The sequence below is a fragment of the Manis pentadactyla genome, chromosome 7 (assembly GCF_030020395.1).
Source record: "Manis pentadactyla isolate mManPen7 chromosome 7, mManPen7.hap1, whole genome shotgun sequence".
Classification (NCBI taxonomy): Eukaryota; Metazoa; Chordata; class Mammalia; order Pholidota; family Manidae; genus Manis; species Manis pentadactyla.
In genome coordinates, this window is record NC_080025.1 from 116854596 (window position 1) to 116879579 (window position 24984).

General features: G+C 35.2%; 1 protein-coding gene across 1 annotated transcript in view; it reads left to right on the plus strand.

The window, feature by feature from the left end:
- CAPZA2 (capping actin protein of muscle Z-line subunit alpha 2) overlaps positions 1-21933 on the plus strand; it is a 62441-nt gene extending 40508 nt beyond the window's left edge. The window contains exons 5-10 of the mRNA XM_036905697.2: positions 2055-2261; positions 4302-4381; positions 7532-7610; positions 9662-9733; positions 20115-20177; positions 20929-21933. Coding sequence (XP_036761592.2) covers positions 2055-2261; positions 4302-4381; positions 7532-7610; positions 9662-9733; positions 20115-20177; positions 20929-21069 — 642 coding nt within the window. The 3' untranslated portion in view covers positions 21070-21933. The remainder of the gene's footprint in view (positions 1-2054; positions 2262-4301; positions 4382-7531; positions 7611-9661; positions 9734-20114; positions 20178-20928) is intronic.
- The last annotated feature ends 3051 nt before the right edge of the window (positions 21934-24984 follow it).

The following is a 24984-nucleotide window of genomic DNA, read 5'->3' on the forward strand; positions in this document are numbered from 1 at the left end:
AGACTACAAACACTAAAATAATTTTAGTTAAAATAGAAAATTAACTAAATATGTCTACTTTTCACCATTGTTATTTATCATAAATGGAGATATAGCAAATAAGACAAGATAATGAGAACCTTCAAAGCTTTGGAAAAGAAAACTCTTAAGTTTTAATGTTTATATATTTAGGAATACTGAGACTCTACTAAAATTAACCTTCCAACCAAAACACCTAAGACTTAAAATAATTTCATGAGATGGCTGAAAGTAAGTATAAAAAATTTATTAACTTTCCTCTGTTGCAGCAAAAGTAAGTAGAGAAACTAGAGATGATTAGAGAGGAAAGAACTCCGTTTTAAATAGTGGTAAAATTAAATGTTATCCTAGAAATAACTTTAACAAGGAAGGCATAAGATTGTGAAGAAGATGGTGATTATTCAGATCCTTTTTTTATGTATTTCAAGGAGACAATGGAAAGGCACACACACCACATTCCATTTTGAGATGGTTATTTAAAATTGTAAACATGAATTTAATGCAGTTTGATAGCCTTTTAATTGGTCAAAATGTCAAAAAATTTTATGCAAAAAACAGTCTTAGAAAAAGCAAGAAAAATGTAAGAGCAGAAGGACCTGTGAGAGAGAATTGCCTTACTAGGTAGAAGATGCTTCATAAAATATTGAAGGATATTTGATTACAGAATAGGAAATACACAAACATGTAAAGTTGAACCAGGGTGGTACTGTATAGACAAATAGATCAGTAGAACAACATATAGATGCAGAATTTAGTCCCCAAATATATGAAAATTCTTATACATGACAAGGTTATAATCTAGGCAGACCTAATAAAAGATATGGGCACAACTGGTGTCTATCAAGAAGAAAGTTAAGTGGGACCTCTGTCTCATTCAATATATAGAAATAAATTTCAGGTGAATCAAACATTTGTAAAATGACTACAGTATTAAGAGAAAAGAGTCTACATGTACAATATAAGGGTAGAGAAGACCATCTTAAATAAGGTTAGAAACCCAGAAACTATGGAAATAACATTTTGCTGTATCATGATTATTTTAACTGCAGAATGAAACAGATGCCTTAAGCCATGGACTTTTATAAATTAATAAGGGAAAAAACCCAGATGAAAAATATTGAAGGATATTTGATTACAGAATAGGAAATACACAAACATGAAACAGTATCTAGATCTTTCAGTGGTCAGAGAAATATAATTAAAGTAATGAGGTATATTTTATACCCATCGGATGGAAAAAGAACCATATACCTATTGATGGTGGTAAGGTGAAGGGAAGGAAACATTTCATATACTATTGGCAGAACTGTAGATTAGTCCCAGCCATTTTGGGGGAAACAATCTAATTACATATTAAAAATTAAAAATATATAAACTTTTACCAACTGTCTCCACTGCTAGGAATCTATCCAAGAGAAATAGAAGCATTCAGTGGAAATTAAAGACATTAGTATGTTAAAACATATGTATAATAATTCTTCAACATTTTTAATTTGCCCATTCGTCCCTCATGAAAGAAAACAGCCTGGAAATAAAGAGATGGTCCATGAGTAGCAGAATGGCAGGATAAATTGTTACATCCACACCATGGGGTATTATGCAACCATTAAAAAGAGTGGTGAGAGGTATACCAGTTGACTCTGAAGGATTTCCATAAGGTGTTGATATTGAAAAGAGCCATATATAGAAAAATGTGTGTTTGCATGCATCTCATTCTGTTCTTGCAAAATAATGGCCAAAAAAACCCTGTTTGTTGTGTGTATGTATACACTGATACTTATATGTTTATCCATGTTGGATTTTATGACTGGCAAAAATTTAGGAGGATACATCCTACTTTGATACATTCAAAGGAGCCCCATTGTGTTTATAGTCTACTCATTTGAAATATTATCATTGTGCCATGTAGTTAAACCAGGTGCTTGGAATAAAATTAGAGTTTTAAGGAAAAAGCTTAAATGAATGTATATTAATATATGTCAGTACTTAAATGCAATTAAACACTTTTTTTTTCAAAATTCATTACGTCATTAAAGGTATTGATAACAGAACATGGTGACTTGGGAAATGGAAAGTTTTTGGATCCAAAAAACAGAATCTGTTTCAAATTTGATCACTTAAGAAAGGAAGCAACTGATCCAAGACCATATGAAGCAGAAAATGCAATTGAATCGTGGAGAACTTCAGTAGAAACTGCTCTACGAGCTTATGTAAAAGAGCATTATCCAAATGGGGTCTGCACCGTAAGTCATCAATGTGTACCTTTTTCTTTTGTCTTATGTAAATCTGACAGTGTTTCTATAATCTGAAATGTACAGTAACTTACAGTCAGTTGACTTTTTACAACTTTCCATTCTGTTTGTCTTGAAATATATATATTTCTAGGAATGTTTAATATTTTTTTCAAGAAATTCTTAGTAGATATATTATGATAGTCCAAAGTTGAAAAATAGTTGTACCTTAAATTAAGTCCAATTAGGAAATCTCACACATTGATTAGAGGAGCATGATATAATGATACTCTTTAATCTCATGTTTACAGTTCTCAGTAAGTAGATAATTTCTTTTCATTAAGTTATAAAATCTCAAAACAAAATTATTTGGAAGTGGCATCATCCTCATGTTTTTTAATGTGGTTCTTTCATAGGTTTAACCTATTTTTATATTTTCAGGAAGAAGTATGGTAGAAAGTAGGAGTGCCTTTTTTTTTCTTTCATAAAATTGTTTGTACCCAGATAAGCTATTTAGTTTCCTAGTTTGTTTGTGCTTCTGTGATCATCTCCATAGCCAGAGTGATCTATTGAAATGCAAGTAAGACGTGAAAATCCCCTGCTTGAATATGGAAGCAACCTAAGTGTACATTAATAGATGAATGGATAAAGAAGATATGGTACATACACACAATGGAATATTATTCAATCATAAAAAGAAAAGAAATCCTCCCACTTGCAACAGCATTAATAGATCTATAGGATATGCTCAATGAAATAAGCCAGGCAGAGAAAGATGAATACCAAATGATTTCACTTATTTGTGGAGTATAAAAACAAAGCAAAGCAGAAGAAGCAAAATAGCAGTAGACTCATGGACACCAAGAAGGGTCTAGTGGTTACCAAGGGGGAAGGGCTGGGGGAAAGGTTAGAGGGGATAAAGAGGCACAATAATTCATAATCACAATATAAGTTGATCATGGAGAATACAGTCAATGATTCTGTAACATCTTTACATTGAGAGGACTTAATAATATGGGTAACTATTGATACCACTGTGTTGTATATTTGACACCAACATATATTGTGTAGCAGTGATAGTTTAATAAAAAAAAGAAAGGAAAAAATCAGCTGCCAAAATCCTTCAAAGATTTCCCATTGAAGAGAGTCCAGGCTTTTGGACATGTCTTCAAGGCCCTGTGGGCCTAGCCTCTGTCTACCTGTCCAACCTGAGGTGACTATACATTCTGGTCTGTGCCCATTGTGCCAACATAGTGATTAGCATTACCAATAGCTTCCTTCCACTCCTGTAAGTTTTGTGGTTAGGACAAAATTCTTTCGGTCCTCTTAACTATCTAGTTCTCAGTAATTACTTGAGAAATAGAGCAACATAACCTAAAATACCTTACCAAGTTCTTTGAGTTATAACCCTGTTGATGAGGATTATTTTGGAAGAATAATTTACGGTGGTTTGGTTGAGTCACAGAGCCTTTGTTTGTTCCTAGGGGACTGAAAGGCACAAATTCATTGTTTCTTTTAAAGCAGTAGGTAAGAGGTGAAATGAGGTCATACCATCATAGGCATTTTGTTAATGGCCTTTCTCAGTTATAAGTAAATTATCTTTCTCACCTCTACCTAATACTTTTCAAAATGACTAAAGAAATGGTAACCCCTAAGATTGTGAAGTTAAAGATGATAATCCCAATTTAGGTTCAGTTTTTATTTGTGTGGAAACAGCCACATTGCTACCTATGTTTAAAATAACTACATTTCTTATGATACCTGTTTTGGGAATGGGATGTCTAGGCTATTTATGAATACTTTAGAGTACAAATAGTTTTACTCAATAAATTATACTTTTATTAATTGTGAGCTCTTTTATGATCCACTTAGAATCTGTGATTAGGTGTACACGTTTAAGTACTTATTTTTCTAGCTACTATATTGGAATGATGACTTTGTGTTCTTTTATATGTTCCTGCCAGTGATACACAGTTTTCAGTATTACTTATATATTTAGTTGGACATACTGGCCATAAATTCACTATTATGTTTGTTTTCTTTACCAATAAGGTATATGGTAAAAAAATAGATGGACAACAAACCATTATTGCATGCATAGAAAGCCATCAGTTCCAAGCAAAAAACTTTTGGTAAGTTAAAATTTTGTGTACTGTTTTATATTGACATTATTTATATTCTTTGTAGTTCTTGCTTTATTGATTGGGCCTGTACCTTGTGTGTGTATGATTGACTAAGATCAATATAAACATAATATAAACTTCAGCCCTTTGATATAGTAAAGGTAATCTGCTCATAATGAACCTAATCATGTAAAAGTAGCAGTAAATCTATTGACACTCAGTGAAAAGAGTGTGGGAGAGCTTCAAGTGTTTTTAGAGACTAGCAAGCAGTATCCTGAGGGAACATGTGTGCCTGTGAGCAGACCAGTTGGCAGGCCCATATGCTCATTCTGAGAAGGGGTTGTTCCCGAATGAGGCTTACATGGGGGAGGACAGAAGCAATCACAAAGTGAAGAAAGATGATTTTTAGTGTGTGAATCTCAGGGGCTGTGAAGTAGGTGTTTTCATGTGGATTGGTTTTGTTTGGTTGGCTAAGGTAAGTAATGACATGTTTTATACAGTGAGACAAATTACAATCATGCCTTGTAATTTTGTATACAATCATTTGATTATTCTTTAGAAGAGTCCCCTCGGAAAGCATACACTTGCCCTATTAATCTGGGACCTTTGACAAGTTGCAAGGCATTTTTATTCTTAGAACTGTTTCTGAGATAATTCCTGCTAGAAAATTCTGAGGCTCTTCAACACTTAAAATTCAGAATTGAATGAAATCTTTACCTTTATCCCCCGTTTTTGTTAATGTGCTACGGTCAGCAGAGTTCAGCATAGTCATATTATTTACCTTCAAGTGTATGAGCTTTTGACTTCTTAGCCAGGTTGGTGTGTGGTGCTCTTAAGGGTAAAGTAATAGGTATCAGTAACCCCTGAGGACCATATTGGTTCATGCCCATGTTTTTCCAGTACCTCACCATCTCAGAAATAACTGCAAGGCTACAAGGTTACCAAGAACATGGAGGAATGCAGACCCATTATCCCTAAAGGAAAAATCAGTTCTATATGTAAACATCTACCTTAATGACATGCTGCAGTTCCCTACAGATTCTAGTGTACAAAGTTACTTTTATGGACTTAAATATAAATGTCATTTCTCTACCTTAGGCCTAAAAACTTGTAGCACTTATCTAACAGTATCCTAAAGAAATAAATCTTCACAAAATTACTTTTAATTTATGCTATTTGTGCTAGGATATGTATAATTAAAGTCAGTCTTGTTGAGATTAAACTACTATCAAAGGAAATTTCTTGTTACTAAGTTTTACTTTAAAATGTATTGGAGATGTTATAGTGAATTTACTAGTTTCCAGAAATGTAATTTATTTGAGCTTTAGCATCTGAAAAATGAAGGTGATGTTTGTCCTTGAGTTTTCTCTTCTCAGTATTTTACTTTTCATATCCAAATGTTTCTTTTTTCTGAACTACCACTATCAATATTACATCATTGAAGTTGAAAATGGCTTCCACTTTTGGAAAAGATAAATTTTATATGACATTCCAAAATGCTAAACATTACATATCACAATATTCTCAGTAAAATCTAAATTTTTGGTACAAAGAAATACACTTCATTTCATCTAAAATAAGATAGAATAAAAATCATAAGGTATTAGTCATGGGTGTTTTATAGATTTCACTGGGGACATTCTCTTCTTGGTCTCCACTGTTTCCCAGATGTCTAGCAATATTGGGGTCTTAATAAAATATTCATTGAATAAATACATACTTGTAATTACAACATTAATAGAAGAGAAGGGAAGAATTTATTTAAAGGTGAGGACATCTTGACTTTTACTCCATTGATAGTACTCCAAAGGGTACTATCTACTCTGCATCACTTATTTGTTACTATGTAGTAATGCCTTTGGAAGGGATCTCAAGTTGGTGCCATGGAATTCTTTTTTTCTTTTCATAGTCACTGGTGATATATGTTTATTGTCATAGTAAGTCATAAATGTATATGCTTAGAACTGACATTATAAACAAGTGCTTGATACTAATACTAAATAAAAGGAATCCCTCCTTTTGCAATCATGAAATAAAAATGACCTCAGTTCTTTTTCCAGTCAGCCTCTATGGATAATTTTGGATGTCGCTCAAAATCAAGACATGTTATAAAATGCTCTTTTATTTTGTAGAATGTATACATTGTTCTAATAATGGTACTTTTCAGATGTTAAGTCCCCCACAGTCTAATAATGGTGCTTTTCAGATGTTAAGTGGTAAGTTTAGATATGGAAGTACTATCAGTCTACAGATTTTCATGACTGGGTAGACTGCAGGAATATTGGAAGGAATCCAGTAATAATTCTACAGGAAAGCAAGCCAGTTAGTGAACCATTAGCCCTGTGACTATTTTAGATGTACTAATCAGAAAAAACTAACATATATAAACATGCATATCATGATAAATGTCTTCATCATGCAAAGAGCAAACAGAGCAAAAATCTATAAAAAATATCTTTAAAAAAATATATTAAAAAAAACAAAAATCATTTCAAAGAGTTGAAAGAAAAGGAGTTGCTATGAAAAGGCAGTCAGAAAAAAAATAGGATAAAACTAATTATCAGGGAGACAAAAATGAGTAACATACCTGTTGCTTGTTTATAATGTCAGTTTCCCACCATGAATATGTATTAATTTTTATGCCAAAAATCATTTCAGGAAATGGGAGGATGTGCCTTTTATGTGGAAACTGTAAACCAAAAATGGAAAAGGGTGGGGGGTGTGAGTGGAGAATCTGACACATACGATGTTTATAGCCCTTCTCTTTCCAGATATCAAAACCTTCTTAAGAATGTTCTATTAACATCCATTCTTTTAAAATTTTTTGGTACTTTTATATCATTCAGTGGATTTTAAACTGCATTGACTGTATTCAGTTACATGATTTAGTTTTGAACTGTATTTTAAGCCTTAGCTTTAGAACTCTGAAGTTGCATCCATTATTTAAATCCTTTTCAGGAGGGTGAATAGTAAATTAAATGTAGCTCACAACTGAGTTTAATCTTTTGATTCTTTTGAGTATTTCAGTGATTAAAAAATGAATGTACAGCATCAGTCCCCCACAGTCTCATACTGTAGCATTAAATTTAAATCTAGAACTTGAAATTTATTCAGATTATTTTCCCTACCTTATTTACAGCTGCTGTTTTTATTTTTAAGGAATGGTCGTTGGAGGTCAGAGTGGAAGTTTACAGTCACTCCTTCAACCACTCAGGTGGTTGGCATCTTGAAAATTCAGGTATGAAATAAAAGGAATTTGTTAACTCATCTCTAGAATATTCTGAACAGAGAAGCAACTAATTCAAAAGATTATATTTTCATAGTATGCAATAGCCATTTCTTTTCCTGGTCTTTGTTTTGAGGTAACGGGAAGACAAGTAGTGCTGATTTCATCTTTTAAATAACCTTGCAGTTCATTCCCTAGTCATCAGAAATCTACAAGGATGGCTGACAGATTATAAAAAAAAACAGCTAAAATTAGATGCCACCATTTGGTCTGTTCTTCATACAGTTTGTTCAAGCAGATTCTGAGTTTGAGTTATGCTGTTCTGTGTATTCAATTGGGTGGAGTTGGGTGAAGTATAATTTAATATATATGTGTGTATAGGTGTGTGTTTATTATATGCATATATTACTATATGTACATATTACATATATCTTTTAAGTATCTTCTGTACTCATATTTGGCTTCTTATATATAACCCACTAGAACTAAATTGACTCTTAATGTAAGCTCAAATGTTGAGATAGAAGAACATTTGATAACCAAGACCAAGTACTTGAATATAAATATTATTAAACATGTTAAAGGACAATGCTGACAAATCTTGTTCTCTCTTGGTTCATTTATTTATTCAATACATTTATTTTATTGATCAGCTGTAATGAAAGGTATTATGTTAAGAGCCGTAAAGGAATAAAGATGAATCAGATGCTGTGCTGCTCTATCATCTGATGCATTCCTAGTCCTATATCCTATTACTTTTATGTCTTGGTGTGACTAGAGAGTAGAGGTTAATTAAGAGTATGCATTTTTGAAACCAGACTTCCTGAGTTGAAATCCCAGCTCTGTCAGTTACTAGATGTGTATTAGGAAGTTATTTAAGTTCTTTTGATTTGATTCTACATCAACTGAAAAAGGCAAACTATAAAAAAGTTCATATGACTGTTTTAAGATTAGTTAATGTGAGCAAAATTATTGAAACAGAGCCAGATATAAGGTGCGTGATGAATAGTAGCCATTTTTGTTTCCTTCATTTAGGCCACAGTAGCTCTCACTTGGATAATTTCTAAAATAATACTCCTGTTGGACCAAAGCTGGTTTTTAGTTCTATCTTCAGCACTAGCATGATGCCTAACATTAAGTTGTTACTTTATTTTATTGAATTGCTGGACCTGTTGCCATCATCCCCTAATCCATTTTTCACATTGCTATCAAGAAAAATGATTTTTTAAAATTTAAATTTTAATATGTTACTTGGCTACTTAAGACCATTTTATGATACACTAACACCTACATGATAGCCCAGACATATTTGCCTGGTATACAAGGCCCATAGCTGACTTGTCCTTACCTATATATTTTTCCAGCCACTCTTTTCCCTCCCTGACCTCACACACATGCCAACCTTAAGTACCTACAAGCCTTTGTAAAGTATGCTGTTCTTTAAGTTCAGTTAACTTTATCTTCCTTGGTTTATTTGTGTCATTCTCATTTTGCTAAACCCAGGTACAGTGTTGCCTCTTTTGTGAAGTCTTTTTTTTTAACTCTCAGAGAAGTTTAGGTCATTGTTAATGTACTTTGTGCCTACTTCTTACTATGTTGTATTGAAATATGAGGTCAGGGATTGTCTTTTTAAAAGCTGTGTGTAGTAGCAGGGATATATAGTAATCAATTAATGTTTATTGAATAAATTCATGTTACTGAGGCTTTAGATGGTTGGTGGAAATAACGCAAAAGAGGAGCGGTGTTTGGGAGAGAATGTTGTCAGCTCAGTTTTGGAAATCTTGAATTTAGGTACCAGTAGAATGTCTATGAGGTAAAAATGTCCAGTAGTCAGATCAGTAGATGGCTTACCTGAGTTATTGCAGGAACTGCTAACTGGTCTCCCCACTACACTGAGGGCAGGAAGAGTCTGGCTGGAGTTTGAAAGGTTAGGAGCTTAGAAAAAAAAAAATCTCTAGGTTAGAGCTGAAATTTGTGGTCATCTGCATTGGTGTAGTTGTTGAAGTCATGAGGATCTTGGTGATTTTTTTATAATGTGATTTTATAATTTCTTTTTCTAATAGGTTCATTATTATGAAGATGGTAATGTTCAGCTAGTGAGTCATAAAGATATACAAGATTCCCTAACAGTGTCTGTAAGTAATTAATCCAAAATAAAATCTAAACAACCTAATACTTTTATAAAACCAGAACAGTTTTGGAATTAACATTTAAAGTAGTATTTCTGCTTTGGATTAAAGTGTTTTCAGAGAGTTTAAAGAGTAAGTAATTGGAATTGGTACCTAACTTTTTTTTTAAGAAGCTTTATTAAGATATTATTCATAAACATTCTGTTCACTCATTCCTTGTTTTTAATACATTAACAGGATTGTACAGAAATCACCACAATCTAACATTTTCATCCTCTAAAAACCCTACACCCATTAGCAGTCACTCCCCATCCCCCCACCAAACCTTCCTCCAAACCTGACTCAGCCCTAGGCAGCCGTGAATCTTCTTTTTGACTCTGGGTTTGTCTGTTCTGGACGTTTCATATAAATGGAATCCTACCGTATGTGGTCTTTTTTGACTGGCTTTGTTTTTCTAAGCATGTTTTCAGGGTTCATCCATGTTGGAGCATGTATGAGTACTTCATTCCTTTTTATGGTCAATATTCTATATACCACATTTTATTTATCCGTATGGTAGATGTTCGTGTTGTCTTCTACTTTTTGCTGCTATGAAACTTTGTGTACTATTTTTGTATAGATACTTATTTTAATTTATCTTCAGTTTCTACATGGCAGTGTAATTGCTGAGTTGTTTGGTAGTTTTAACCTTTTGAGGAACTGCCAGACTGTTTCCAAAGTGGCTAGACCATTTTACATTCCCATCAGTTGTATATGAGAGTTCCAGTTTCTCCATATCCTCACCAAAACTTACGTCTGTCTTTTTTTTTTTTTTTTTTTAGTTTTTCCCCAGCTTTACTGAGATATAATTGACATATATAATGTTATATAATTTTAAGGTCTACAATGTATTAATACACTTTTTCTTTTTTTTTTTTTTTTGTGAGGGCATCTCTCATATTTATTGATCAAATGGTTGTTAACGACAATAAAATTCTGTATAGGGGAGTCAATGCTCAATGCACAATCATTAATCCACCCCAAGCCTAATTTTCGTCAGTCTCCAATCTTCTGAGGCATAACAAACAAGTTCTTACATGTAGAACAAATTCTTACATAATGAATAAGTTACATAGTGAACAGTACAAGGGCAGTCATCACAGAAACTTTCGGTTTTGCTCATGCATTATGAACTATAAACAGTCAGTTCAAATAAGAATACTCATTTGGTTTTTATACTTGATTTATATGTGGATACCACATTTCTCTCTTTATTATTATTATTTTTAATAAAATGCTGAAGTGGTAGGTAGATACAAGATAAAGGTAGAAAACATAGTTTAGTGTTGTAAGAGAGCAAATGTAGATGATCAGGTGTGTGCCTGTAGACGATGTGTTAATCCAAGCTAGACCAGGGCAATAAAACATCCACGTATGCAGAAGATTTCTCTCAGAACAGGGGGGGTGAGGTTCTAAGCCTCACCTCTGTTGATCCCCAATTTCTCACCTGATGGCCCCACTGCGACTGTGCCTGTCTTAGATTGTTCCTCCCTTGAGGAATCTTACCCGTCTCTGGCTAACCAGTCATCTTCCGGGGCCATACAGGGAAATGTGAAGTTGGTAAGTGAGAGGGAAGCCTTATTGTTTGAAAAGGTTAGCTTTTTACTTCTTTGCATATTTATGCCCTGTGGCTTCTATGCCCAGCATTTGTCTTGAGGTATCTTTACCACTTGGAGGAGTTATGATACTCGGTAAATTTGATATGAGGCACGAATTCTATTTAAGGGTTGTAATTAGGAAGGAAGAAGAAAAGCTATAGAAGTAGCAGACGGAAGAAAACATGGGAAGATTGATTATTTCTTTGACATATCTTCTTGTAGAGTTACTTCAGCATATATAGCTTTTAAGCTACTACTTAAATTGCACACACACATTAACATAATAGGAGTATAGTTACATAACCAAAGCATACCTGTAATTACCAGCCATCTCCAGTGAAACCAAGAAAACCATTAAGGCACCTTAGGCATTTGTGAAAACTTATCTATGATATGGTGGATATTGTCCAACTGAACTTGAACAGTCTGAGAGAAATCAGACAAATTAAAACAACCCATTCCTGGGGACTGTTCACATGCCATATGTTCTTTTAACAGTAAATAGTCTGTAGTTGTAAGAGTTTGGAGCGCTACAATTTGCACTTCTCCAAATTCTTGGTTGAGTTCCAACAGTATAGATCCAGTCAAATTTGTTGTTTTACTGTATGCACAGGCCAGCTTAGATATCTCCTTCCTCATTCCCATGGCAAGTCCAGGAACTGGTGGGATGAGTGCATCTACAGCTGTAGCAGTGCGTGGATCTTTGTTGGGATTTTTTGATGATCATCTTCTGGCATGAGTCTTCCAGAGAGTGCAGATGTTGGAAGTTCTTTTTCATATCGTATCTTAGTTCATTTTCGGGGTAGCCCAATTAGGCTTTGATCCTCTGTATAAACACAAACAGACCCTTTGCCTACACTTTTATATGCCCTTTATACCCTTGTGTAGAACTCGTTGGAGGTTACCACACAGGAACTGCCCTTTTTTTTTTTTTTTTTTTTTTGCTATCACTAATCTACACTTACATGATGAATATTATGTTTACTAGGCTCTCCCCTATACCAGGTCTCCCCTATAAACCCCTTTACAGTCACTGTCCATCAGCATAGCAAAATGTTGTAGAATCACTACTTGCCTTCTCTGTGTTGTACAGCCCTCCCTTTTCTCCTACCCCCCCATGTATGTTAATCTTAATACACCCTACTTCTCCCCCCCTTATCCCTCCCTACCCACCCATCCTCCCCAGTCCCTTTCCCTTTGGTACCTGTTAGTCCATTCTTGAGTTCTGTGATTCTGCTGCTGTTTTGTTCCTTCAGTTTTTCCTTTGTTCTTATATTCCACAGATAAGTGAAATCATTTGGTATTTCTCTTTCTCCGCTTGGCTTGTTTCACTGAGCATAATACCCTCCAGCTCCATCCATGTTGCTGCAAATGATTGGATTTGCCCTTTTCTTATGGCTGAGTAGTATTCCATTGTGTATATGTACCACATCTTCTTTATCCATTCATCTATTGATGGACATTTAGGTTGCTTCCAATTCTTGGCTATTGTAAATAGTGCTGCAATAAACATAGGGGTGCATCTGTCTTTCTCAAACTTGATTGCTGTGTTTTTAGGGTAAATTCCTACGAGTGCAATTCCGGGGTCAAATGGTAAGTCTGTTTTGAGCATTTTGATATACCTCCATACTGCTTTCCACAATGGTTGAACTAGTTTACATTCACACCAGCAGTGTAGGAGGGTTCCCCTTTCTCCACAGCCTCGCCAACATTTGTTGTTGTTTGTCTTTTGGATGGCAGCCATCCTTACTGGTGTGAGGTGATACCTCATTGTAGTTTTAATTTGCATTTCTCTGATAATTAGCGATGTGGAGCATCTTTTCATGTGTCTGTTGGCCATCTGTATTTCTTTTTTGGAGAACTGTCTGTTCAGTTCCTCTGCCCATTTTTTAATTGGGTTATTTGTTTTTTGTTTGTTGAGGCGTGTGAGCTCCTTATATATTCTGGACGTCAAGCCTTTATCGGATGTGTCATTTTCAAATATATTCTCCCATACTGTAGGGATCCTTCTTGTTCTATTGATGGTGTCTTTTGCTGTACGGAAGCTTTTCAGCTTAATATAGTCCCACTTACTCATTTTTGCTGTTGTTTTCCTTGCCCGGGGAGATATGTTCAAGAAGAGGTCACTCATGTTTATGTCTAAGAGGTTTTCGCCTATGTTTTCTTCCAAGAGTTTAATGGTTTCATGGCTTACATTCAGGTCTTTGATCCATTTTGAGTTTACTTTTGTATATGGGGTTAGACAATGGTCCAGTTTCATTCTCCTACATGTAGCTGTCCAGTTTTGCCAGCACCACCTGTTGAAGAGACTGTCAGTTCGCCATTGTATGTCCATGGCTCCTTTATCAAATATTAATTGACCATATATGTCTGGATTCTCTAGTCTGTTCCATTGGTCTGTGGCTCTGCTCTTGTGCCAGTACCAAATTGTCTTGATTACTATGGCTTTATAGTAGAGCTTGAAGTTGGGGAGTGAGATCCCCCCTACTTTATTCTTCTTTCTCAGGATTGCTTTGGCTATTCGGGGTCTTTTGTGTTTCCATATGAATTTTTGAATTATTTGTTCCAGTTCATTGAAGAATGTTGCTGGTAGTTTCATAGGGATTGCATCAAATCTGTATATTGCTTTGGGCAGGATGGCCATTTTGACGATATTAATTCTTCCTAGCCACGAGCATGGGATGCGTTTCCATCTGTTAGTGTCCCCTTTAATTTCTCTTAAGAGTGACTTGTAGTTTTCAGAGTATAAGTCTTTCACTTCTTTGGTTAGGTTTATTCCTAGGTATTTTATTTTTTTTGATGCAATTGTGAATGGAGTTGTTTTCCTGATTTCTCTTTCTGTTGGTTCATTGTTAGTATATAGGAAAGCCACAGATTTCTGTGTGTTGATTTTATATCCTGCAACTTTGCTGTATTCCGATATCAGTTCTAGTAGTTTTGGGGTGGAGTCTTTAGGGTTTTTTATGTACAGTATCATGTCATCTGCAAATAGTGACAGTTTAACTTCTTCTTTACCAATCTGGATTCCTTGTATTTCTTTATTTTGTCTGATTGCCATGGCTAGGACCTCCAGTACTATGTTAAATAACAGTGGAGAGAGTGGGCATCCCTGTCTAGTTCCCGATCTCAGAGGAAATGCTTTCAGCTTCTCGCTGTTCAGTATAATGTTGGCTGTGGGTTTATCATAGATGGCCTTTATTATGTTGAGGTACTTGCCCTCTATTCCCATTTTGCTGAGAGTTTTTAACATGAATGGATGTTGAACTTTGTCAAATGCTTTTTCAGCATCTATGGAGATGATCATGTGGTTTTTGTCTTTCTTTTTGTTGATGTGGTAGATGATGTTGATGGACTTTCGAATGTTGTACCATCCTTGCATCCCTGGGATGAATCCCACTTGGTCATGGTGTATGATCCTTTTGATGTATTTTTGAATTCGGTTTGCTAATATTTTGTTGAGTATTTTTGCATCTACGTTCATCAGGGATATTGGTCTGTAGTTTTCTTTTTTGGTGGGGTCTTTGCCTGGTTTTGGTATTAGGGTGATGTTAGCTTCATAGAATGAGTTTGGGAGTATCCCCTCCTCCTCTATTTTTTGGAAAACTTTAAGCAGAATGGGTATTATGTCTTCCCTGTATGTCTGATAAAATTCCGAGGTAAATCCATCTGGCCCGGGGGTTTTGTTCTTTGGTAGTTTTTTGATTACCGCTTCAATTTTGTTGCTGGTAATTGGTCTGTTTAGATTTTCTGTTTCTTCCTGGGTCAATCTTGGAAGGTTATATTTTTCTAGGAAGTTGTCCATTTCTCCTAGGTTTCCCAGCTTGTTAGCATATAGGTTTTCATAGTATTCTCCAATAATTCTTTGCATTTCCTTGGGGTCCGTCGTGATTTTTCCTTTCTCGTTTCTGATACTGTTGATTTGTGTTGACTCTCTTTTCTTAATAAGTCTGGCTAGATGCTTATCTATTTTGTTTATTTTCTCGAAGAACCAGCTCTTGGTTTCATTGATTTTTGCAATTGTTTTATTCTTCTCAATTTTATTTATTTCTTCTCTGATCTTTATTATGTCCCTCCTTCTGCTGACCTTAGGCCTCATCTGTTCTTCTTTTTCGAATTTCGATAATTGTGACATTAGACCATTCATTTGGGATTGCTCTTCCTTTTTTAAATATGCTTGGATTGCTATATACTTTCCTCTTAAGACTGCTTTTGCTGTGTCCCACAGAAGTTGGGGCTTAGTGTTGTTGTTGTCATTTGTTTCCATATATTGCTGGATGTCCATTTTGATTTGGTCATTGATCCATTGATTATTGAGGAGCGTGTTGTTAAGCCTCCATGTGTTTGTGAGCCTGTTTGCTTTCTTTGTACAGTTTATTTCTAGTTTTATGCCTTTGTGGTCTGAAAAGTTGGTTGGTAGGATTTCAATCTTTTGGAATTTTCTGAGGCTCTTTTTGTGGCCTAGTATGTGGTCTATTCTGGAGAATGTTCCATGTGCACTTGAGAAGAATGTATATCCCGCTGCTTTTGGATGTAGAGTTCTATAGATGTCGTCGATATTAGGTCCATCTGCTCTACTGTGTTGTTCAGTGCTTCCGTGTCCTTACTTATTTTCTGTCCAGTGGATCTATCCTTTGGGGTGAGTGGTGTGTTGAAGTCTCCTAGAATGAATGCATTGCAGTCTATATCCCCCTTTAGTTCTGTTAGTATTTGTTTCACATATGCTGGTGCTCCTGTGTTGGGTGCATATATATTTAGAATGGTTATATCCTCTTGTTTGACTGAGCCCTTTATCATTATGTAGTGTCCTTCTTTATATCTCTTGTTACTTTCTTTGTTTTGAAGTCTATTTTGTCTGAGATTAGTACTGCAACCCCTGCTTTCTTCTCACTGTTGTTTGCTTGAAATATGTTTTTCCATCCCTTGACTTTTAGTCTGTACATGTCTTTGGGTTTGAGGTGAGTTTCTTGTAAGAAGCATATAGATGGGTCTTGCTTTTTTATCCATTCTGTTACTCTGTGTCTTTTGATTGGTGCATTCAACCCATTAACATTTAGGGTGACTATTGAAAGATATGTACTTATTGCCATTGCAGGCTTTAAATTCGTGGTTACCAAAGGTTCAAGGTTAGCCTCTTTAGTATCTTACTGCCTAACTTAGCTCGCTTATTGAGCTGTTATATACACTATCTGGAGATTCTTTTCTTCTCTCCCTTCTTGTTCCTCCTCCTCGATTCTTCATATGTTGGGTGTTTTGTGCTGTGCTCTTTCTAGGAGTGCCCCCATCTAGAGCAGTCCCTGTAAGATGTTCTGTAGAGGTGGTTTGTGGAAAGCAAATTCCCTCAGCTTTTGTTTGTCTGGGAATTGTTTAATCCCACCATCATATTTGAATAATAGTCGTGCTGGATACAGTATCCTTGGTTCAAGGCCCTTCTGTTTCATTGTATTAAATATATCATGCCATTCTCTTCTGGCCTGTAGGGTTTCTGTTGAGAAATCTGACGTTAGCCTGATGGGTTTCCCTTTATAGGTGACCTTTTTCTCTCTAGCTGCCTTTAACACTCTTTCCTTGTCCTTGATCTTTGCCATTTTAATTATTATGTGTCTTGGTGTTGCCCTTCTTGGATCCTTTCTGTTGGGGGTTCTGTGTATTTCCGTGGTCTGTTCGATTACTTCCTCCCCCAGTGTGGGGAAGTTTTCAGCAATTATTTCTTCTAAGATACTTTCCATCTCTTTTCCTCTCTCTTCTTCTTCTGGGACCCCTATAATACGGATAGTGTTCCTTTTGGATTGGTCACACAGTTCTCTTAATATTGTTTCATTCCTGGAGATCCTTTTGTCTCTCTCTATGTCAGCTTCTATGCGTTCCTGTTCTCTGATTTCAATTCCATCAATGGCCTCTTGCATTCTATCCATTCTGCTTATAAACCCTTCCAGAGTTTGTTTCATTTCTGCAATCTCCTTTGTGGCATCTGTGATCTCCTTCCGGACTTCATCCCATTTCTCTTGCGTATTTCTCTGCATCTCTGTCAGCATGTTTATGATTCTTATTTTGAATTCTTTGTCAGGGAGACTGGTTAGGTCTGTCTCCTTCTCTGGTGTTGTCTGTGTGATCTTTGTCTGCCTGTAGCTTTGCCTTTTCATGGTGATAGGAATAGTCTGCAGAACTGGGACGGGTGACGGCTGGAAGAAGTTCCTTTCTTGTTGGTTTCTGGCCCTCCTCTCCTGGGAGAACAGCGACCTCTAGTGGCTTGTGCTGCGCAGCTGCGCGCAGACAGGGCTTCTGCTTCCTGCCCGGCTGCTATGGAGTTAATCTCCGCTGTTGCTGTGGGCGTGGCCTGGCTCGGGCAGCTCCTCCAAAATGGTGGAGTCGCGTTGGAGCAGGAGCGGCTGGGAGGCTATTTATCTCCGTAAGGGGCCTCCCTGCTCCCTGCAGCCCAGGGGTTAGGGTGCCCAGAGATTCCCAGATTCCCTACCTCTGGATTAAGTGACCCGCCCTGCCCCTTTAAGACTTCCAAAAAGCACCCGCCAAAACAAAACAACGCCCACCTAAAAAAAAGGAAAAAAAAATTTTTTTAATTAAAAAAAAAAAAAAAGTTTTTAATAAAAAAAAAAAAAAAAGGTGGTCGTTCGTTTTTCTTTATTCTGCGGTGCCAGCCTCAGGCCTCTGCTCACCGGTCTTTCTGCCCTGTTTCCCTAGTATTGGGGTCCCTATCCCTTTAAGACTTCCAAAAAGCGCTCGCCAAAACAAAACAGCAAAAAAGCAAAAAAAAAATGGTCGCGCGCTTTTCTTATGCCCTCTGTCGCCCAGCCTCCAGTGCCTGCTCACTGTTCTTGCTGCCCTGTTTTCCTAGTATCGAGCGCCCTGCACTCTGGTCCGGATGGCTGGGGCTGGGTGTTCGGCAGTCCTGGGCTCCGTCTCCCTCCCGCTCTGCCTGCTCTTCTCCCTCCAGGAGCTGGGGGGGAGGGGCGCTCGGCTCCCGCGGGGCCGGGGCTTGTATCTTACCCCCTTTGCGAGGCGCTGGGTTCTCTCAGGTGCGGATGTGGTCTGGATATTGTCCTGTGTCCTCTGGTCTTTATTCTAGGAAGGGTTGTCTTTGTTATATTTTCATAGATATATGTTGTTTTGGGAGGAGATTTCCGCTGCTCTACTCACGCCGCCATCTTCTGCCCCTCCTCACGTCTGTCTTTTTTATTATGTCCATCCTAGTTGGTATGAAGTGTTAGTTACTTTTTAATTTTTTTAATTTACATTTTCCTGATGGATAATGATATTGAGCATCTTACTGTATGTTTGTTGGTCATTTGTATATCTTCTTTAGGAAGAGATCTATTCAAATCCTTTCTTTCTTAATTGGTTATATGGGTTCTTATTGTTCAGTGATAATTTTTACTTATATACTCTGGATATAAGATCTATATCAGATACATAGTTTGCACATATTTCCTCCCATTCTCTTTGTCTTTTCAGTTTTCGATAGTATCATTTGCAGAACAAAACAATTTTGGTTTTATATAGTCCAACTAATTTTTTCTTTCATTACTTGTACTTTTTGGTATATTTTTAGAAACCATTGCCTAACCCAAGGTCATGAAAATTTACTTCAGTGTTTTCTTTCAAGGATTGTATAGTTTTAGCTCTTAAATTTAGATCTTTCATCCTGTACTTAACTTTTAAACTCTATTGTATAATTTTGCCCTTTATATATTTGAGTTATGACTTAATGAAATTTTTCTGACATACAGCTTTGAAATTCAAGAGACTTTTAATTTGATTTCATTTCTCTACAGAGTTCTTTCACACATTATTTCCATTGCACATACAACTATTTCTTCATGGAATTTTTTTTGCCTCAAGTGTTATAATAATAAAACATTAACAGTGACATTTTCCCATAAACATTTATATTGTATACCTAAAAGTAACACTGTATTATAAACATCAGCTGCTGATACAAAAAATTAGCTAACTTACAAATATTAAAGAAAACTCATTTTTAATTTAAGAAAAGATTTAACATTAAGAAACACCTATGAATGTGTTAGGCCAGATGCCATCTGAAAAGAAAGGTGTATTTTTGGTTTAACTTTTTCATTAGCAATTAGATGATTTCTGGTTTCTTGCTAAGTGGCACTCTTCTTGCGAAATTTGTAAAAGAAAATAATGCCTAGTTTTCCATGATGCATTGTGTTTGGTATAGTTGTATGTCATGAGCAGCATGTAGTATTACTTGCATAATTGTCTTCTTTGGGGAGTTTGACATTGAGCAAAGATTCTTCCTCTTAAGAGAGCTAAGTCTACAGAATTACAGATGGGAGTTGTGAGAGATGGTCATGATAATTAAACTTGACCAATATGCCAATTTGTGTGAGTTCTTTAGGAATGCATTTTTCACTTAGAAGGTTTTCATTGTTGCTTTATTGTTTTAGGCAGAGAAAAAAATGTATCCATTATATAAATATGTGTAAATATATGTATAAATAATATATAAAAGTAAGGTATTAGAGAATTTTACATTAACATTGCTTTATTTTAAAAAGTCCATATTTCTGTTACATTTTATTGTTAGTAACAAAGCAAAGAAAACCATATGTTGGAATGATAAAAGTTTTTTTCCCAAAAATATTTTAACATTACAATGAATTCAACTTAAATCATTAACCATACATATATTGACATAACTATTATAAAAATAATAGTGGTATAGTTTTAAATTACTATTTTATTTACTTATGGTTTTGTTTTTCATTCAGAATGAGGTGCAAACAGCAAAGGAATTTATAAAAATTGTAGAAGCTGCAGAAAATGAATACCAGGTATGATTTTCAAAAATGCTATATAATCTATATTATATATGTAATCTATATATAATTTATATTTGCTTATAAATAATGGTACTCAAATTTTAATTTCAGTCATAAACCTGAATTTTTTCATTGTTTGACTGTAGAAAGATACAGTCTTTTTTGTGTTTTTATATCCTTGTTTGTCTTCAGTTCAAAGGAAAACTTGTCAAAGTATAACCAAAATTCAGTTTTAGCCAACTGTAATTTCTTGGTATTGTTCAGAATTTGCCAAGATTTTAAATGGTTATTTTGTTTCTGATTGGAAGTTTTAATTAGGAGATGTTTCTTAAAACATTTGGATTGTGTATAATTCACTTAGATCATATTTTTTCTTTTATTCTACTTTTTACATTATTTCTCAGCTTCTAAACTACTCTCTGGAACTTAAGCATTTAATTTGTGGGTTCAACATATCTTCTTCACATCTTGCAAATAGTAATTTATAAAATTGTTCTGAGTAAAATAGTAAAATAGGTCCAAAATAAGGACACACAAATATTAAGTCTAATTTACCATTTCATTTAAGTAAATTTAAATATTCAAAATGATTATAAGCTTTCTCTTTTAGCAGCTTTTAAACCCGTATCGGGTTTTTTATTTGACATTTAAAAGCCCTGAAATAGGCTGCTTACATAAAGGTTTTTCCTAAGGCATCATCTATGTGTTTCATAAATTGTTCTGTTCTTTTACTTCTTTAAACTTTTAACTACTATTTTCATAGACTGCCATCAGTGAGAATTATCAGACAATGTCGGACACTACTTTCAAAGCCTTACGACGACAGTTGCCAGTTACGCGCACTAAGATTGATTGGAACAAGATCCTTAGCTACAAGATTGGCAAAGAAATGCAGAATGCATAAGATGAACGCTGCATGGCTGGAACATTTTAGTGTCTTTGCATTTTAAAAAAATCATTTTTTGCAAAAGTATTCAAAACTGTCAAGCTACCCATTCAGATGGGCTGTTGCCATTTAAAGTCACTGTAATTAGTTTGGTTAGAGCACAAAGCTTAGCTAATCAACCATTATTTTTCATTTCTTTTGTCCAAAGAGGATTGAAAATCAGTTTAGTTTAAATGTCTTTTACTTTCTGTTATGCCTTTCATACAATGAAGAGATGATTCCTCTAGTTTAATGTTAAAAATTTTTGAAAAATTTTACTTACTGTAGCCCTAAAATCATTGTCCTTTGATTTATGAAGTGAGCAACTTTTGATATTTGCCCAGTTCTTTTTAATGGGGTCAATAATGGATATTCTAGTTTAAGGTGGTTGATGGATTTAGCCATATGTGCTGCTAAAGAAATTGTCTACCTTTTCCCCCCCGTCCTTACCTCTTCCATTTATGTAAGATTAAGATTAGAGGGAAAGCATTTTCTATTTCAATTGTGTTTCAACCTTTCAAGGTTATTTAGCTAGCTAGTGTTTAACTAAACTTTTTTTAAATAAGGCCAACGTCTAATGCTCTTTTGAGATTCTGAAATTAAATGAAAATACTTATTTCAGAAATGCATTTAATGCTTTTTTTTTCTTGTGACAGTTACGCAAATTAGCTTGAATTCCATATGTCCCTGAGTTATTTTTATCATAAAGCCACAAATGTACTATAACAAGGCAAATTGTAATATATATAATCCTGAACTCATGACCATGTCTCAGTTTATTTCTTTTCTTGGATTGAAAAGTACTGAAATACAATGTGACATTAAAATGAAAATTTTCCTATTTATTTGAGTAGAAAATCACTTATCAGTGAGTTATATACTATCTTAAAATGCTTTCTTTGCATATTGTGATTTTTAACTGGTTGTAAAGTAGAAAAGCTGGGAGTACATATGGTGTGCAGTTATAGCCTGAATTTTTCCATCTTCCTATGCATCATAAGCATGTTTGTAATATTTTAAAAAATACATTTACTGGTGCTACAGGAATTTCAAGCCTGTGGTATATGTCAGTATTTACTGTAGGGAGAGGGTAGATTTGTGGTTTCATTCAGTCAAGTATTACTTACTATACTTCAGTGGAATCCTTTCCTCACGTACTCCTGCAGATGTCTGGGCCTGGAAATTAAAAAAAAAAAATATCACTTTTAATATGTACAATAAAATATTTCATTAGCTTGAATTGTATAGATTTAAAAAATTCAGTGACATGATTAATTTCTTTTGAAAAATCACGGTTGTGCTTTGAAAACACAGAATTTAATAGGAAATTCTGCCATTTTTAGTTAAATTATTTTCTCTAGTTTTAAAATATTTGGAGTCCTGAAGGAAATGAACTGGCAGTGTTAATTATTCCCTTTTTAAAAGACATTTTCAAAAGTCTGATGATGACTTTGAACTATATACTAGATAAATCTTCAGTTGATTAGCTTAGTTATATCATTTGGGCTGTCATGGGTTTGTATCCTTTGAAGGTCAGTTTCTTTGGCTCTGTTTTCTGCCCTAGGATGCTTTCTTAAAAATACATGCAATTGTAAGGTGATGTGCATGTGAAAGGTAGTATTTACCAAAATAATTTAGCCCATGGTGTGCAATAATGGTTATGCAAAGACTAGTCTTTTTTATAGTCTAAGCAGAGCATTTTATTGAAGTGGAGGAAGAATGGGAACACGAAGTATTATAAAGCTCAGGGATGTAGTTTTAAGAATCATAATGTCTACTATGTTGAACAGGCTGAAGTGTGGAGGCAAGGGCAAAATTATGGAGACTTAGGAGGCTATTACAGTCATCTAGATGAGCCAATGTTGGTTTGGCTTGAGGTGGTAGCTGTAGGCTGTGGAGACGGTGAGTTCTGGATGTATACGTTACAGGTAAAAATCAACAAGATTTACCAAAAGGTTGGTTGTGGAATGTGAGATAAAAAGAAATATTAAGGACATTTGGGGCTGAGAAGATTCGGGCTGGTCAGGAGCTTGGTTTTAGATTTCAAAGGGAACTATCATGTGGAAGTTAGCACTAGAGAGAGAAAGGAGGGGAGTGCTCTGGGCTGAAAGAAAGGGAGAATGGGTGGACCTGGGAAACACAGTTTTATAGCCAGGCAAAGTGCAGAACTACTCAAGGTTAGTAATAATGAATTTACAGTGAGATCAGTGAGTATGGCTGTTTTTCTCCAGCCACGTAAAGCTGCACGGGTGCAGGCACAGAGTAAAGAGTAAGAGGAGTTAAATTTAACCGAGGTTGTGGTTTTGCCAGGAGAGTTTGACTGACCACCTGTAGAGGGGACAAGATTGTAATGGAAATTAAGCTAGGTAAGCAAGGAAGTAAGGACAGGAGGGGAAGGATAGTGAAAATGGGGCACAATCGGTGGACTCGGGAAACATTTAGAGTTGGAGTACTAGAAGGAATGACCTGGAATTGTAGGAAGTGGTGGTTAGAGAGATGTGCTTAAAGTGCTTACAGCTGAGATTTTGAGGAGTTAGCACTTACTAGTAATGACAACTTGATCAAGGGAGTGACTATCCTCATGAGGTAAGAGAAGAGAGGAGTTAAACAACTGAAGCCTGGGGTTGCTGTGGATATTGAAATCAAGAATTATAGCCGTAAGTGTTCTGACACGGTTGAGTACTGTTTTTCCAGACTATACCTGTAAATACACTTAAAAAACTTTTGTATGAGTTAGATAAATATATATGATACAGATATTTCATGAGGTTTTTCCTCATTTGGGATTTGGAAACTAAAGTGGGAGTGAGAGTATTTTTTTTAAAAGTGTGCCCTGGAAGCTCTGGTTCCATCACAAATATTCTTGAAATGTGAAATTTTCTTAGGAAAGTAATTAAGGAAAACTGTAATTTTTTTTCAAACCTGAAAATTTGACATTGAGTATTATGCAAAAGCTTTTTTGTAAGATTGGCCAGTACTACTACCTTTTGGAGAATATGCATAATATTTACCATTTAAAATTGAAATAACCAGTTAAACTTTCTAGATCTAATTGGTATTGGAAATTAACATCAGGTCATTCAAGATTAATCACACTGTGTTCAGAGAACTGTTCTAGGCATTCTGGAGTCAGGAAAATAAAGTGTTTCTTAAAGGAATGTACAGAGTAGTTGTGGGACTATAGCAGTGTTCTCCAAACTTTTTCACATCACAGTGTACATAGAAAATTACAGTATTTATAAGGCATTCTGGGAGAAATGGATGAAGCTGCTTGTTTGCCTCCTGCCCTATAGGTTGAGGGAATCAGTATCTTGGTATACCTTGAGCCTGTTTAGTAATGAGTGCTATGGATGACACATACACAGTACTTAAAGATACATGTAATTTAAAATTTAAGCAATACAGGTTATTTTAAGATTGTTTACAAGATAAATTTTAAGCCCCACTCACCTAAGTTAGCTTTGAAAGGGATGCCAAGCCAAGAAGTTGTCCTGGGAAGGATGAGTTTTAAACTCTAATTCGGCACACTGATATTTTTTTGTAACTGGTAGGCAGAAAATCCTCTTATGTCTCAGTGAAGCATCAAAATACAGATAAGAGGTTTCTGGTATCTTGTGTGTCATGGGTCAGATAGCATTACTGAATTGAAAACTAAATCTGACTCTTCCATTTTTATACATACCACCGGACAAAATGAAATCAGCACAAAGGATAAAATTAAAAGTAAGTATTCATATAAGACTAGGGTATTGGCTAATGAGATGTTAAAACACCTTCATCCCTAGCTTTGGAATGATCTAAGAAGATTGTACTAGGCAGTCTAGTATTACTTTTAATGTATAGTGTTAGAAAATACCAATTTTCGTTTCTCTTGTAGCATGACTTTCTCATGTA